We start from the raw sequence: 18,850 nt of genomic DNA on the forward strand, positions 1-18,850 counted from the left end.
TTCATCCATCCTTTGCTCAGTCGGAAGAGCCGCAGACGAGGAGGAGGAGCCCTAATCCCGCTCCTCCTCCAATGTCTGCCCCTCGCGATCTGGATCGTCATCTGCGAGCATTTACACCAGTCTCCAGATGACGAGCCAGATCCATCTGGGAACCCCAGGACTTCAGACGCCGCTCAGCCTCAGCTCGAGCGGGGCTGTCCCCAGATGCTGAACTCTCTCCCCTCGAGAAGAGAGCCAGACGAGAGCGGAGCGTCTTCAGGGGAAAACGCTCACAGTTTGCACAGGAAGCTCCCTCGAGAACTTCCCGTGCATGCTCCTCACCCAGACAGTAAACACAGAGTGTGTGTGTATCCTCAGGTGTAAGATACCTGGTACACGGGTCCACATCTGCGGAAGTGGCGTTGCTTCTGAGCACACTTCATTCTCTCGTTTGCAAAACTTTCTTTGACGCTTTACGTGAGATAGGCAAAACAGTCCCTGAAGACGAAAAGATGCGGTCATGTTGGCAAGGCGCCCTTTTATACTTCCTGGTTGCACCTTGATGACGTCATGGGCTGTCGCCGGTCAATAGGATTGACGTTTTGTAATTGTGATTTCAGGCACCTGTCACGCTGGAGGCGTTCCCCCGTAGCGTCAGCTGACGCAGCGCGAGTTCCCTTTCGAAAGGGAAGTAGGTTTTTGAGAAAATTCCAAACGGTGGGAAATTTATAATGACGGGACATGACGTTATAGGGTTATAGGGAATTTTGTTTCTAGCCCCTTAAGGTCCAAAAGTTATTAGCATAAACATGAGTACAAATTTGGACAGGTGGTGGCGCTAGAGGGATTGAGATAGAGACACCAAAATTGCTATGGTGACAGATCAGACTGTCCTCTATTAGTGTGCCAAATTTTACAACTTTTTACCATACGGTTCTATGGGCTGCCATAGACTCCGATGGCGGAAGAAGAAGAAGAAGAAGAAGAAGAAGAAGAAGAAGAAGAAGAAGAAGAAGACAACGGTTTCAATAGGTGCCTTCACACCTTCTGTGCTTGGCCCCTAATAATACAAAAATAATAAATACATTTGCATCTTTCATTTCAGGTTTGTACAATAGAAGAGGGGCATCATCATCATCATTATTTAATTTTTTTATTCATGTGCTCTCAATCTTTAATTAAAATAACTTCCCCTCCCTCTTGCAGAGACATCTCTTCTCTGATGACGCGTTTACTGGCACGAGGGCGGGACAACCTGTCACTCATATGAGATCGACCAATAGCAAACCACAATTTTCCAACCATCCAATTAATTCCTATAGACAAAATCAAGTCCCGCCCTACATTTTTCGTGCCCGAGAAGAACATCAGAACAGAGAAGAAAAGACCATGTGACATCTCTTCTCTGATGACACGTTTACTGCCGTGACAACCTGTCACTCACATGAGATCGACCAATAGCAAACTACAACCGTCCGATCAATCAGATCAGAAAAAACATTATGACTTCCTAAAATTGTGTTGGTCCCCCTTTTGCTGCCACAATAGCCCTGACCCGTCGAGGCATGGACTCCACTAGACCCCTGAAGGTGTGCTGTGGTATCTGGCACCAAGATGTTAGCAGCAGATCCTTTAAATCCAGTAAGTTGCGAGGTGGGGCCTAGATGGATCGGATTTGTTTGTTCAGCACATCCCACAGATGCTCGATTGGATTGAGATCTGGGGAATTTGGAGGCCAAGTTAACAACTCAAACTCGTTGTTGTGCTCCTCAAACCATTCCTGAACCACCAGGGAATACCGTTTCCATGAAAGGGTGTGCATGGTCTGCAACAATGCTTAGGTAGGTGGTACGTGTCAAAGTAACATCCACATGGATGGCAGAACCCAAGGTTTCCCAGCAGAACATTGCCCAAAGCATCACACTCCATAGTGCAGCCATGTGTTCCCCAGGTAAGTGATGCACACGCACCCGGCCATCCACGTGATGTAAAAGAAAATGTGATTCATCAGACCGGGCCAACTTCTTCCATTGCTCCGTAGTCCAGTTCTGATGCTCAAGTGCCCACTGTTGGAGCTTTCGGCGGTGGACAGGGGTCAGCATGGGCACCCTGACCGCTCTGCGGCTATGGAGCCCCAAACACAACAAACTGCGATGCACTGTGTATTCTGACACCTTTTTATCAGAACCAGCATTAACTTCTTGAGCAATTTGAGCTACAGTAGCTCGTCTGTTTGAGCGGACCACACGGACCAGCCTTCGCTCCCCACGTGCATCAATGAGCCTTGGCCGCCCATGACCCTGTCGGTTCACCACTGTTCCTTCCTTGGACCACTGCAGACCGGGAACACCCCACAAGAGCTGCAGTTTTGGAGATGCTCTGACAATTTGGCCCTTGTGAAACTCGCTCAAATCCTTACGCTTGCCCACTTTTCCTGCTTCTAACACATCAACTTTAAGGACTAAATGTTCACTTGCTGCCTAATATATCCCACCCACTAACAGGTGCCGTGATGAAGAGATAATCAGTGTTATTCACTTCGCCTGTCAGTGGTCATAATGTTATGCCTGAACGGTGTACATCAGAACAAGAAAAAAAAGAAAGAAATCCCAACTACCATTTCATGTCGAGGTTATAAATGTTCTTTACTGTCTGCCTTTCATGCAGTAGAAAGTGTCCCAATGATGTCACTTCTTGGGTTTCACGATTTAATGACATTTTTCTGAGGGGAAACAGGATTGCTTTGTTAGAACGAATTGTTTTCTTAGAGAAAACCGTGAAAATATATAGTTATGTTTGACTTTTTAGCTGAGTTTACAGTAGGTGATTTACTTTAATCGATATCTGGCAACAGTTACAGGCTACATTATTTTTCACAGGCGAGTCATCTCAGCTAGCTCATGAAATCACATTCTCAAACCAAACATTTGAGAAAAGTGACATACATACATTTTCAACATTTTATAATGTCAATAAACTGTTTCACATTTTATGATAATAAGGCAGTTTACATTAATGATAAGTATATAGCTGGATTTTGGGCATCAGTAAACAGATGAGACTATTGCAAAAATAACTTTTGATTGTCTTATTAAAAAGCATATTTAAAAAAATCCACAGCTTGAAAACACTCAAAACTTGCTTGTTTGCTAGGCTTACCGTCTTTAGAAGACAATATATTTCCTATTCATCAACACTAGAGGGCAGTGTCAAGTCAATAAAAGACAAATATATTGTTATTCTCAGATGAAAAGTAAACTGGAGTAGTGTGACGTTAACATATATGAGATATATGCTAATTGTGAGTATTGGTGCTCTGCTGAAAGGTTTTGTCTTCAGTGGTTTGTCTTCTCTTGAATATTTAGGCTAAATTGTATGCATATAAATGCAACAAATGTCCAAACTGCACAACACTGCCACAGAGTAGAACATTTTTCATCAACACACAGCTGGCCCTCTGTAGCTTTACAACACACCATTGTGTAAATATTGAAAACGTCACACACTTATATTTCTCTAACACTTATACTATGCAAATTCATTAATGATTAAGCCTAAAAATACAGCTCAATCATAATATTTTGTACAGAAACAATCCTCAAAAAAGCAAAGCCTTTTAAAGCCATTGGGGTGAAAGTTCTTTAATTGAATAAAAGCATGGAGCTGTGGGATTGTTATGAAGCTGTAGGGAAAAAAAAGAACAGCTCTGGTCACCGTATAAGGGCTTTTCAGGAGGACAGAGACTATATAAATCACTGCTCATATGGATAAGAATACAGCACTTCTCATCCAAAAAAGGTCGGGAAAGAACCATCTAGCAACTGTACTTGTGACATTTGCTTTAAAGAAGTACACTTATGTTAATGTGTTGACTAATATACTAAAGCACAGTACTTGATTATGCATTTAGTTGTAGTGTTTTTCAATAAAAATAACATGAATGTATATTTTAGTTTACTATAAATAACCTTGTCAAAACATTCAGCAACTTGAACCATATTTCAAAGACAATAGAAGTAACTGCATAATGCAATATAATGTTCATTACTTTGTTATGTATGCTTTTGTATGTTAAAGCAACACATCAAAATAAGTGCATTTGAAAGTATTACAAGACATAATGATTTAAAATCTACAATGTAAAGTAAATCTTTTAGTTTGACATTACAAAGTGCACTTTTTACTAAGTGTGCTAGGAAACTGTTTGTTTCATAAAAATGAACTGTCTTTAAACACAAGTGGCCTTTTATTTTCTTAATTTGATCTGCAAGTACAACTTATTTTAAATATATACTTTTAAGATTTAAAACAATTTAAGCACACTTGTAACACCAGGATAACGTAACACATTTTAGGTTACCTGACACAATATTGAAAAATATATATGGAGGCCAAGTTAACAACTCAAACTCGTTGTTGTGCTCCTCAAACCATTCCTGAACCACCAGGGAATACCGTTTCCATGAAAGGGTGTGCATGGTCTGCAACAATGCTTAGGTAGGTGGTACGTGTCAAAGTAACATCCACATGGATGGCAGAACCCAAGGTTTCCCAGCAGAACATTGCCCAAAGCATCACACTCCATAGTGCAGCCATGTGTTCCCCAGGTAAGTGATGCACACGCACCCGGCCATCCACGTGATGTAAAAGAAAATGTGATTCATCAGACCGGGCCAACTTCTTCCATTGCTCCGTAGTCCAGTTCTGATGCTCAAGTGCCCACTGTTGGAGCTTTCGGCGGTGGACAGGGGTCAGCATGGGCACCCTGACCGCTCTGCGGCTATGGAGCCCCAAACACAACAAACTGCGATGCACTGTGTATTCTGACACCTTTTTATCAGAACCAGCATTAACTTCTTGAGCAATTTGAGCTACAGTAGCTCGTCTGTTTGAGCGGACCACACGGACCAGCCTTCGCTCCCCACGTGCATCAATGAGCCTTGGCCGCCCATGACCCTGTCGGTTCACCACTGTTCCTTCCTTGGACCACTGCAGACCGGGAACACCCCACAAGAGCTGCAGTTTTGGAGATGCTCTGACAATTTGGCCCTTGTGAAACTCGCTCAAATCCTTACGCTTGCCCACTTTTCCTGCTTCTAACACATCAACTTTAAGGACTAAATGTTCACTTGCTGCCTAATATATCCCACCCACTAACAGGTGCCGTGATGAAGAGATAATCAGTGTTATTCACTTCGCCTGTCAGTGGTCATAATGTTATGCCTGAACGGTGTACATCAGAACAAGAAAAAAAAGAAAGAAATCCCAACTACCATTTCATGTCGAGGTTATAAATGTTCTTTACTGTCTGCCTTTCATGCAGTAGAAAGTGTCCCAATGATGTCACTTCTTGGGTTTCACGATTTAATGACATTTTTCTGAGGGGAAACAGGATTGCTTTGTTAGAACGAATTGTTTTCTTAGAGAAAACCGTGAAAATATATAGTTATGTTTGACTTTTTAGCTGAGTTTACAGTAGGTGATTTACTTTAATCGATATCTGGCAACAGTTACAGGCTACATTATTTTTCACAGGCGAGTCATCTCAGCTAGCTCATGAAATCACATTCTCAAACCAAACATTTGAGAAAAGTGACATACATACATTTTCAACATTTTATAATGTCAATAAACTGTTTCACATTTTATGATAATAAGGCAGTTTACATTAATGATAAGTATATAGCTGGATTTTGGGCATCAGTAAACAGATGAGACTATTGCAAAAATAACTTTTGATTGTCTTATTAAAAAGCATATTTAAAAAAATCCACAGCTTGAAAACACTCAAAACTTGCTTGTTTGCTAGGCTTACCGTCTTTAGAAGACAATATATTTCCTATTCATCAACACTAGAGGGCAGTGTCAAGTCAATAAAAGACAAATATATTGTTATTCTCAGATGAAAAGTAAACTGGAGTAGTGTGACGTTAACATATATGAGATATATGCTAATTGTGAGTATTGGTGCTCTGCTGAAAGGTTTTGTCTTCAGTGGTTTGTCTTCTCTTGAATATTTAGGCTAAATTGTATGCATATAAATGCAACAAATGTCCAAACTGCACAACACTGCCACAGAGTAGAACATTTTTCATCAACACACAGCTGGCCCTCTGTAGCTTTACAACACACCATTGTGTAAATATTGAAAACGTCACACACTTATATTTCTCTAACACTTATACTATGCAAATTCATTAATGATTAAGCCTAAAAATACAGCTCAATCATAATATTTTGTACAGAAACAATCCTCAAAAAAGCAAAGCCTTTTAAAGCCATTGGGGTGAAAGTTCTTTAATTGAATAAAAGCATGGAGCTGTGGGATTGTTATGAAGCTGTAGGGAAAAAAAAGAACAGCTCTGGTCACCGTATAAGGGCTTTTCAGGAGGACAGAGACTATATAAATCACTGCTCATATGGATAAGAATACAGCACTTCTCATCCAAAAAAGGTCGGGAAAGAACCATCTAGCAACTGTACTTGTGACATTTGCTTTAAAGAAGTACACTTATGTTAATGTGTTGACTAATATACTAAAGCACAGTACTTGATTATGCATTTAGTTGTAGTGTTTTTCAATAAAAATAACATGAATGTATATTTTAGTTTACTATAAATAACCTTGTCAAAACATTCAGCAACTTGAACCATATTTCAAAGACAATAGAAGTAACTGCATAATGCAATATAATGTTCATTACTTTGTTATGTATGCTTTTGTATGTTAAAGCAACACATCAAAATAAGTGCATTTGAAAGTATTACAAGACATAATGATTTAAAATCTACAATGTAAAGTAAATCTTTTAGTTTGACATTACAAAGTGCACTTTTTACTAAGTGTGCTAGGAAACTGTTTGTTTCATAAAAATGAACTGTCTTTAAACACAAGTGGCCTTTTATTTTCTTAATTTGATCTGCAAGTACAACTTATTTTAAATATATACTTTTAAGATTTAAAACAATTTAAGCACACTTGTAACACCAGGATAACGTAACACATTTTAGGTTACCTGACACAATATTGAAAAATATATATAAAAATATGTTTCAAACAGGAGATTTTCAATCGGAGGAAATTCTTTGTTACCAGCACAACACATTTTTTTTTAACAACATTGCAAACACGGTGCTCATACTGGAAGCTTTTTCCTCAGAATTGCGAGATACAGTATAGACTCAATTGCAAGCTATAAAGTCTTTTATAACTCCCAATTCTGAGAGGATAAGGTCAGAATTATAAGATAAAAAAGTCGCAATTACCTTTTGTATTTTTGTCCTATGGCGGAAACAAGCTTCCATATGATATAGTTGCAGTACATACTGACATGAGCACCAGATGGAGTGCCCTTTATATCTACCAGAGGGCACTGCTCCCTATAGTCTCTTGCCATATAAGCATGGACTACATTTCCCAGAACTCACTGCCCGGACTCATCATCCCTGATTGCTGTCAGCTGTGTACTGTGTATACCTTGCATTAACCTTGTTAACTCTTCCTATATAAACCCGGTTTATTTAATCATTCATTGCTAAGGCCACATCCACACGAAGCCAGAGCTTTCCCTATCCAATCTTTTCCCCCCCTCGTCTCAAGTAATAACTGCACTGTAAAAAAAAAAAAAATCAGGTCTCCAATTGAAAATTTTCTAGTGACTGATCACATCTAAATTTTTGAGTTGGCCAAATTGAATTTCTGTTAATTAAATTGCATCAATTCACAGAAATTAAATTTGGCCAACTGAAAATGTTTAATGTGATCGGTCACTAGAAAATTTTCAATTGGAGACCTGCATTTTTTTTACAGTGTGCGTACACACGAAACCACTGAAACCGAAATTAATCACTTCTTCGATGCATCGCGATGCAGACGAGGACGATTCGGTATTGGTTTAGTAATAGACCATAACCGATTATAATGAACTGATGCTTTTCTACCGTCATTTGTCATGCACGTGCATTGTCGCGGTAGCATACAATGACAGAGGGAGGCGAGACGCGAGTGAGAATAATTAAAATGCTCCAACTACTTTAAAAGACGACATCTGGGTACAGTTCGGCTTTTATGAACAACCTGGTAAGCACGACCTGGAGAACACGCGCTGTGTGTAAATCAAAGCTATATGATTTATCAAAACGATTTCATTTACATTTGGTCACATAAATGTATCTCCGCGAAACTTCTTAAATTCCCGCAATATATGCAGATTTATTGGAGTTCATGTCACCGAAAACAACAGATATGAGCTGCATTTTATTTATCATCATTGAGCCGCGCGCTCTCCTATTGCGGCCTTTGATTTTGAAATACAAACATACCATTCTCATCTCCGTGCGTGCCATAACTCTGTCTGACGCAACCACCGCTAGCCTAGCTTAGCACAAAGACTGGAGGTAAACGGCTCCAGCTAGCCTACTGCTCAATAATTGTCAAAATAACGCCAACATTTTCCTATTTACATGTTGTGATGTGAATAGTTACATTGTGTACTAAGACCGACGGAAAATTAAAAGTTGTGATTTTCTAGACCGATATGACTAGGAACTATTCTCTCATTCCTGCGTAATGATCACAGAATTTTACTGCCGTACCATGAGTGCAACGGCGCAATGATATTATGCAGCGCCTGAAAATAGGCTAACTTCCATCAACATAACCAACGTGTAACAGACTTCATTATGATTTATCTTATAATTAGTTTTTTTGTGTAAATTTTTGACATTTCAGTGTGTTTAAATAGGTTTAAGGTCTGCATTGTCTGTCTTAATAAGTAGGGACTTTTATTTTGATGGATGTTGTAGCTAACGGAAAGATAGTGAGCGCTCACGGTTCATCGGAGTGGTTAGGCAGATTTAAAGTTTGCAGTTTGTTAAGCACCCCCCGAAAAGGCATAAGGTGTGTATGTTCTTGTTTACTGTCATCTGTAACGAGTATTTTTGTGTATTTCGCCGTATGTTAATGATAATGCTATGAAGAGAGTTTGTGTACGAGGTGTTAATGCGCACTTCTTTGCTTTATTTGTTCAGCTCTTACAGTGATTTTTTGGAGATCAAACGGTTTCAATAAACTCCATGAAACATCAGTAAAGTCTGGCCATCATTCGGAGAGGGTCCGCTACACAACGTGACAATCTGCTTGCACAGAGAGCTCTGGGGACTATTATCAGGTGCTGCATAATATCATTGCGCCGCTGCACTCATGGTACGGCTCAAAGTTCCTTGATCATTACACAGGAATGTGAGAATAGTTCCAAGCCATATCAGTCTCGAAAATCGCAACTTTTCATTTTCCGTTGGTCTTAGTACACGATGTAACTATACACATCATAACATGTAAATAGGAAAATGTTGGCGTTATTTTGTCACTTATTGAGCAGTAGGCTAGCTGGAGCCGTTTACCTCCAGTCTTTGTGCTAAGCTAGGCTAGCGGTGGGTGCGTCAGACAGAGTTATGGCACGCACAGAGATGAGAATGGTATGTATGGACTTATCTAAATCTGGGGGATATGGTGAATAAGCTAAAGTCCCAAAAAGTCGGCGTGTTCCTTTAATGAAGATGATTGTATGTTGACCACCTGCAACTTTACTTTCAGTAGTTGGTGCGTTAGCTTGATGAAGAGATACGCAGCTGCTCGTCTGCGGCAATGCGTGCTTCAGTAGCGCTGTCATATCTGGCTATGTCATATAGCCCATAACGCGCTCTCACACGTTAATTTATTTTAGCATTGTTGCGAGGAGTAAAATTTGCATATGTGGTTTCAACAACCAGATGCATTTAGACTTTAGTTTTGACTGTATTGAGCGCAGACCACCTTCTGAAGTGGCTTTTAGTATTTTCTATTTGTTCTAAATGCTCCTGTTGTCTTCTGTGCCCAGACTTGAGTTTTGTTTGATACATTCAAGAAGCGTGTTTTCTTTGAGCAGGTAAAATTAAAGGTTCAGTTCATTTAACTGACTGACAAAATTGTATGAGGATGCAGTGCATCGTCAATGCATCGTGATATCGAATTGAAGCGAATCGATGGCATGATAATCGTAATCGAACCGAACCGTGAGACCAGTGTATTTTCACGCCCCTACTCAAAACGATGTAGTTTACATGCCAGACCAGTATGTGGCACTGTAATTCTGCAACAGAGATACACTAAAAACGGAGAAGAAGAGTTGTGACTAGAAGGGGTACAGCAACGGTTGGAAGCGAGCCAAAATCTCACGATAAAATAACAATAAATACATTTGCTACTTACCAGATTGTGTTTTATTAACGCCTAAACCTACCCTTATAATAATGCAAATACAGTAATTAAATGACGCAATATTGATGTGCGCCTGCCCAGTGGCCGCAGCTGTATCCCTTCTAGTCTTTACCGTGCGGGACGTGGTGTGATGACATCACCGTTTCACAAAATATATGGATTGGCTGTACACAGGAAAACGCAAAGGTGTCGGTTTCAGATTTATCCACTCTTGGTTTCAAAAAATACCGGTTTCAGGCTCCAAAAATGCCGGATCTGTCTGGACGAACGCCGAAACGACACAACATTTTTACATATACAGCTAAACGCGTCTCCTCAGTCTTGTATGTGTCAAAACTGCATTTCTGAATCCTCCTTTGATTATCTGTCCCATGGTTTTGACCCGGTTGCCTTTTTTACAGATTTGTCCTTTGAATTACCCTGTTTTCCAAAGTTCCTGCCCTATCTGTTTGGATTGTTTGCCTGCGTTTTGACCTTTTGCCTGTTGTGGATAATGTTTTTGGATTACCCTTTAATAATCTACTGCGTTTGGCTCCTCCTTGTGATGCATACTAAGAGAATAAAATGAGACAAAATGTTATTTATCAAATAAGAATGTTAGTTCATGCAAGTACAAATCGGGTGAGTGTGTACTGTACTTTTAATGAGTGTGTAAAGCAGTAAATCTTAAAGTCTTGAAAAACTGCTGCTTCAAAGAAACCATAAGCATTCAATCTTTACTCAACTCTGTGATTTTCATTTGTTTGAAAGCAAGGCTGATTGCGTCATAGTGCATTTGCTACTTGGACATTGTAATCAAGCATTATTTGGTAGAAAAAATTCAATTTTAACAGTAACATTTTGGAAGAGAATGTCAAAAGCACAATTCGTTTTCTTCCCATACCCATACTGAGTGAACTAAGTGTTGGAAAGTTCTCATGCCTCTCAGCTACTTCTGTCTCCCACAGCTTACAGCAATTATCTTTCAGTGTTTCCAACAGACATTTCAGGTAAAATGGACCACGGTGGTCCACAGACTGTTAAATCCACATTAGCTGGACTTTCATATACTTGTGCTGTAAGTTGAGTAGCAGTTTACCCACAGCACACAGGAGTGAATCCAGCTGTAATGTTGATAGCTAAATGACTTAAGGTTAAGCATTATTCTTTACTACAGAGGTCTAAACGGTTCATTATGAAAATCTTTATGTAGGTGCACGTTCAAAAGACTGTATCAATCTTTACTTTTAATGAACTCACATTGGGCCCTTTTTTAGCCCTTTACATGAGCCAAAATATCTACAATGTGCTCTAATTGCAAGAATTCTTTTTTTTACCATTGTAACAATGTGGTCCAGCATATACATTTATGAAGCATGCAAATTATAAATTACTGCAGACGTCTATTATATGTGATATAAACATAACACATATATATACCCTACGTATGCTTTATTGTACTGAATTGCAATTGAAATTGTACTTGCAGATACTATAATATTAATAACTTAAAAGGTCACTTGTGCAGGTTTAAAAGGTGCACTTTTGTTATAATGTCAAATTATAGTTTTACTTTAAAGTACATATTAAATCATTATGGTTTAATAGTCTTTTGTTGTTCTTTAAAGAAGTATCCTAAACTCATTTTGATGTGTTGACTACTAAAGCAAATTAGTTAATATATATTTTAATCGCAACTTAATTACAAATGTGTAATTGCAAATATACTGTATTTTTTATTTACTGTATTTAAGTTTCAGTAGAATAGAAATGACATTCAATTATATTTTAGTTTATCATATATGCTTGGCAATACACTTAAACCTTATTTCAAACTAGTTATGAAATTACATATACAGATGTACTAAAGTTCTATTTAAGTGGGTCAAAAAGCACTCTAATTGCAACTTCAGCTAATTGCATTTAATATAAATGTAAACTATAATATATTTTCATTTAATTGCAATTTACTATTTTTAAAGGTATGCTAAAGTTGGCTTCTTACACTCAGTTTCATGTTAGACATGAACACCATTATGCATCACACTGAACAGCCGTTCGTCATGAACAGTATTTATCAGCTTCATGTTATATACGTTTTTAGGCATGTTTCTCTGCTGAGTTTGTTCTTAGGTGAGTCAAGTAAAAGTTATGTTTTCCAGATGAGCATGGGGTCACTCCACAGAGATGGAAGCACGTATCTGTGAGAACGTTCAGCTCAATCTCTCTCATGACAGCTCAGACAAATATTTGACTGCTCTCGGCAAAAAGTGCAAAGTCAGAAAAGATATAGATGTAACATATAATTATATGTTACCTAATAGGAAAATCATTGCTATCAGATGCTTAAAAAAAAAGTTTGAATAACAATAAAACATCAGGTATCAGATATGCTTTTGGATATGTGTATTTTAACACTTTAATCTTGTTGAGAGAGTAACGTAGACGGTCACTAATCTGAATTCAGAATTGGAATGTAATGGATATATTGGATTAATGTTAATATTACAATAATTATCCTTATTTATTATTATGCTGTTACACTAAAATAATTTCTATCACAAAGTAACAACATTTTAGTAACAACGGCCCAATACAATCCCATTAATAAGTAATATATATTCAGAGATATTTTCATGAGCACCAACACTTTGGAGTCAAAAGATGACTGCACATGTAAAAAAACTAAGAAATTAATGAGAGAGAACATAATTCTTTGTATTTTACAGAATCAGCTAATATCCCAGCTAAAAAAGAGAGAGAACGTTTTACTAACGTTCCCATTAAGTAATGAAAATGTTATTTCTAAATGTTTTTTTTCTTTATTCAAACATTACAGGGGTACTTCACTGCTGGAAAGATGAATGTGTATTTAAATTGGGTCATTTGTGTAGTAGAAATGTGAAATTATGTTAGAAGTTGGTGCCTTCTACACTGAGAAAAGCCAGAAAAACAACAACTCCCAGAATGCACTTGCTTCGCTGCCCTACGAGGCCACTCCCACCAGTTACATCTCTTGCCCACTGCGGTACCACCCCACCGTTGTTTTGATTTTTATTGTAATAAAATCATTTAGTCCAGTTAGAGAACAGACACTACAATTAAAAACTGAATGTGTCTTCTCAATACAGCACGAGCCGAATGAGAGTCGCAGCACAAACGCAGCAGGAGTCAGATGATTGCGGAGGATTTGGTTTCAAAGCTAAATGCGCCTATTTAAGTGAGTTTGTCATTGTACCGTTTTGTTGTTGTGTTTTCATGAACCCACAATTCAAGCAACCCACCCCGAATTTTAAACCGAAACTAAAATGAGCACGCACAACCGGCATTCATTCACGGCCTCACAGTAATTCACGGTGCGTGTCCAGTCTTGCGCGTTTTCAGTTCATGCCTATGGAAGCTTAACTTTCATAGGAATTCATTGAGAACACTAGCTTTGTTCCGCACCGCTCCGTTATGAATGTCCGTGTGGCCGTCAGTATCTTACATTCTGTGAGTGAGATCCCACCTCTATGGGCGGGTTGAAAACATGCGGAACCAGCTCCTACTACTGGCTGTAGTCTCTCTAGCCTCTGGCCAAAAAAGCCTCTGATGATGCAAAATGACAATATCGGAGGGGAAGCACGATCATTCGAATATACTACTGGGTACAAAGCTACCTGGTAGTAAGTAGTAACCCTTTAAGGGAACTGTAACGGTCTGCTGTAAGCAACTGGCACAAACGAGGAATACTAAAGTCTTTTATTATAAACGGTTTTATTATAAAGATTGTTACAACAACACATTACGAATAGACAATAACTGACAAAGGACTAAATTAAACAGAAAGTTTATATACAGGGAGAAACAAACAGGGACATAACCAGAAACTGCAAGTAAACCGAAACTAAACAGAGCAGGGAAACAGGAACTAAGGGAAACCCAACAAAACATCAAAATAAGAGTCCAAGACCGTGACAATAGTCCCCCCTCCCGGAAAGGCGCATCCTCGTGCCATAACTGAACATCCAACTATGGAAGGAGGGAGGGGGATTTGTAGGAGAGTAAGGGAGCTGGTGATGGACAGGGATGAGGAGTCGGTGGATACAGATACCACGGTGGAGCCAACGGTGGGAGGAGCCTGGGTGGAGGCAGAACCAGGGGACTGACTGACGGAAGCAGAACCAGGGGACTGACTTACGGAGGCAGAACCAGGATGCCTAGAGGAACCGGCAGAGGAAAAGAGGCCGACATCCATGGACCTGGTCGACATCCATGGCTGTAAGCCCAAGGCGGAGCTGATGGCTCGCGTGGCCGAAGCGGAGATGGGGATGCCGACCAGGACGACGATGGAGTGTGCATGGGCAACGGGAAAACCGGAGGAAGGGAGGAACCCGATGGAGCCGAAGGGGATAAGGGTCGAGGCGCAGCCAGAGACCTGAAAGCTGTGCGACGACCAACCGAGGTTGATCCGGATGGTCGAGGGAGCCCGGAGGAGTCCCAGGGCAGACAGGCCATGGTAGAGACGAGGGAACGCAGAGCCAGACCGAGGTTGAGAAATGGGCCTGGAGGCATGCAGACAGGGACACAGCGCCACGAAGAGCTGGTGGGAGGGAAGCCTGGAGCTGAGAGACGCATGGAGTGGCAGGGGCAGAGCCAAGGAGCTGGACAACACCAGCTGATGGATACAGGGGACTGTCCCTAACCAGCAGAGGAGACCAGGAAGTCAGACAGGAATGTCGGAGGAAGCAGATTTCCAGATGGGACCGGCAAAGAAGACAAAGATACAAGGGTGAGTACTTGGGTGGGAACTGGATCCGCGGACCACAGATAAATCAGGAAGTGGTCCGCTCCTTGCTCTGGGATGGACTGTGTGGCTGTCCCTGGCTACGTGCTATACATGGCTTCTCCTTTACCTCGCGGACAGTGAGAGAGGAACAGCTGTTTAACAACATCCACCCCAAATATTCCACCAAAGCTCTTGGTTGGAGTAGGAGGAGAGCGCTGCTGGTGAGTCCATCTTCTTTGGATCACAAACAGGCTGATATTAAGTACAACGGCACTCCTGTGTTATATTGCTTAAACATTTTGCACTGTTTAAATACTATTTCATGGCTTTGAAGATATTTTAATCTTGTTAAGCTGTTAAGTAAGCAAAGCATTTTAAGTATAAACATATGTCTTTGTCTCATTCAGAATATTCATATATTCTAAGTAGACACTCACAAAACCTGCTGATATACTGTATATAAAAAAATGTTTTCCTAATGCTCATAACGAATGTTCTATTAACTTACTGGAAAAATGTTTGCTCGTAATTTGGGAGAAACTTGCCAGAACATTAGCAAAAGTTCTGAGAATGTTCCCAGTTAGCTGGGATGTCCTCTGCTGATCAACAGTGAAATGTCAGGTTTTTTTTAACTCAATGATGACAACCTAATGACAGCTACACTGGAACGCATGATTAATGTTTAATGTGAGGGGGAAGGGATGTGACAGATGAGCATGATTTATTAAAACAAGGACCATATTACTCGAAGAAACTAAAATGTACTAAAATATGCACAAACACATTGTTCATTAACATGTACATCTTTATCCATCCCAAAGAAGTTTAGAAGTTTTTTTAGCAGAATGTTTACTTATTGTTTAATTATGCGGTATATTATACAATATATAAATTAAAATAGACAGACAATAGTCTCACTCAGATTTAGAGTCAAGGCTCTGTGGGCACACTGCATTTCTCCAATGCGGTTCACTTTTAAAATTATAATGACACCAGAAACAGAAGCTTACTTTGCCAGTTATACTTTTATGAGGGTTTAACTTGTATATAATATCATTACAAAGAGTCAAAAGTTTGCTAATTAGGAGTTTGCCAAAGCTAAAGTGTGGGAGTCTATACTAAAACACCCGCGGCCATTATAGGGACTGAGACCATACTAATGGCTATTACTGTTTTACTGAATTGTAAAATATGACTATATTTTGTGAAAAACACTTTATGGAGCTGCAAATAAATGAGCTTTTCAGCTGAGAAAGAAATTACTGCTGAACCAATTTCCCACTGGCCAGGAACACTGATCATCCAAAATGACCACTATGTGACCTCAGACTCAAGTCTAGGCTGTTATTGTCAATTATTTGTCAGTTCTAGTACCTACATAAGCCCCGTTTCCAACGAAATTATATACTGAACGCAGAACGATCCTCGCAAAAGACTTTGAAAAATGCCGGTTGAAATAAAATGCTGCATGAGTTCAACCAATCAGCATGTTCAGCGCCCAAGTCCAACCCCCGAAAGTTCCTGAACTTTGAAAAAGTACTAACTCGGGAGCAGGGCCGTTCAAAGCATGGTTCGGAGGGGGAAATATTTACCCGGAACTTCATTTAGACCCCGGTTCCTGCGGTCGAAACACACCGAGTACCACCCCAAAGTTCCTAGTTCCTGGGGAAAGTTCCTGCGGTGGAAACGCGGCTATACAGAACAGTACATTTATCAGGGTATTTCTTTTGGTATGCTACATATTATCAATTGCATTGCTGGACATGGATTTGGATTTCAATAAGCAACCTGTGGAACACATCAATTTGTATTTTATGCAAGAGTAAGTTCTGGTCCTCTAATCTGATTGGCCGAGCGGTGTACGGCCATGTGTGTTGTGTTTAAATGTATTTATTCATAAATAATTAAATATGTACAATTAACATTTAAAGTGTATGAAATTGATTTACATGCACTGCCCGTCCAAAAAAAAGTTGCTTTTTGGATTTAAATAGGCTAAAGAAAGAGTCTATGATTGGATCCTTATTGCAATGATTATTATGTTTCTAGAATGTTATATATTTGGCACAAGTTCTTCTAACCCAAACGAGGGAGTGTGTAACATTTCATTTCTTAAACAATCATGTAGGAAGACACATCATGGCCATATTCCAGGATGACAACGTCAAGATTCATCAGGCTCAAATTTTGAAAGAATGAAGAGACGAATGAAGAATCATTTTCACACATTAATTGGCACCTTCGAGTTCAGACGTTGAATGAATTGAAAGTCTTTGGGATGTGCTGGAGGAGACTTTACAGAGTGCTGGACTCTTGCATTGTCAATACAAGATCTTAACCAAAAATGTATGCACCTCTTGATGGAAATAACATCACTTATTTCCATCAAGAGGTGCATCAATTTTGGTGAAAAGGGTTCTTCATGCTCCCTCCCAAGTTCAACCATTCTTTTACAACATGCGTCTTTTAAAATAAATAAAAAATCTGGATGTTTTCTCTTGCTGCAAGCCATTTCTTTCTCTCACCATTGAGCAAGGGCAAATTCTGTATCACAGACAGGCTGATATTCAGTAAAACAACGTTACATTGCTTAAACATTTTGCACTGTTTAAATACTACTTCATGGCTTTGAAGATCTTTTAAACTTGTTAAGCTGTTAAGTAAGCAAAGCATTTTAAGTACAAACATATGTCTTTGTCATGCAGGCTTGGAGACTGTGTTTCCATATAAGTATTTCCATATAAATATAATACTATTATACACATAAAACATTCAAAATACTCACAAAACGTGCTGATATAAGAAAATAAGTTTTACTAATGCTCATTATCATTAAATCAATGTTTTCTCTATAGTAAAAAAAGATCAACTAATAAATCCAGCCTTTCAATACTAACAGTTTAGATTCTTGATATCTATGGGAGTGAAGACAGATAGCCTGTACTTGGCCAACAAACTTTGTTAGCTTTGCTGTGACCATATAAGGACCCTTGCTGAAGTCTGGGACAGGCAGAGCCTGCGCAGCACAGATCTCTCTGTAAAATTCAGCTAAAGAAAAACAACTTTGGCAGTGAACATTTATCAAAACAACGGGCGAATTTGAACTCAGTGGGTGGCCACTATAGATATGTTGTCATTATGCAAGAATCTGTTTACAGCATTGCCCATTTCCAACAAAGATGGACATTGGTTTGTGTTATTTCCTAAATAAGAGAACTACATATAAAACATTCATCCATGGCCATACATTATAGGCAACTCTCAGGACCAGCCAATGCATACACATATTAACTCAAATGTATTTTAACCTCACCTTTATCCAAGAGCCAAACTTTCATGACGCCTGACATCAACTTCAGAAAACTTTCACCCTGCTGAAAAGAGCTGTCTAAGTTGGTTTGCTGGTTTTAGCTAATATCCCAGTTCACTGTTCACGCTGTTAGCAATTGGCATCTCATCTGGCCAGCTAAAAGTGCCCAAGACCCCACTAAAGCGAAGCCCAGAAAACCACCAAGGTCTTGTGCATTGGTGTGCTTTATTATATAAACCACCCATTGAGATAACAGCTAGCCCTATAATAAAAGAAAAAGAAAACGATGGATATTCACCAGCGTCATCAGGTCTCTGCCAACGCGTACTAAAAACTTAGTTATAAAGACAGAGTCCTCATCATCATAATAGTAGCCTATAGTCTCACCTCGAGCACCTGGAGAGGATGTTGAGGGTCCTGAGCGCTCTGGATGAGTCTGAAACCCCACGGCGCGCCGCCACGCACCGTCACGCACACAAACTCCCCCGTGCCCATCCTCCTGCCGCGGTCCTCCAGTCTGAGACTGAGAGAAGTCAAGTTTGTTCAGTGCGATATC

The 18,850-nt window shown here is 39.6% G+C and overlaps 1 protein-coding gene across 2 annotated transcripts in view; it reads right to left on the bottom strand.

The window, feature by feature from the left end:
* Positions 1 to 18,850, bottom strand: part of synpo2a (synaptopodin 2a) — a 39,232-nt gene extending 20,382 nt beyond the window's left edge. Inside the window, exon 1 of one of the 2 annotated variants that reach the window (XM_079811150.1) lies at positions 18,682 to 18,850. In XM_079811150.1, the coding sequence (XP_079667276.1) occupies positions 18,682 to 18,789 (108 nt within the window). In that variant the 5' untranslated portion in view covers positions 18,790 to 18,850. The remainder of the gene's footprint in view (positions 1 to 18,681) is intronic. The other variant, XM_079811149.1, reaches the window with a different exon arrangement.

The sequence above is a fragment of the Gobio gobio genome (assembly GCF_949357685.1).
Source record: "Gobio gobio genome assembly, chromosome: 2".
In the NCBI taxonomy this organism is placed as follows: domain Eukaryota; kingdom Metazoa; phylum Chordata; class Actinopteri; order Cypriniformes; family Gobionidae; genus Gobio; species Gobio gobio.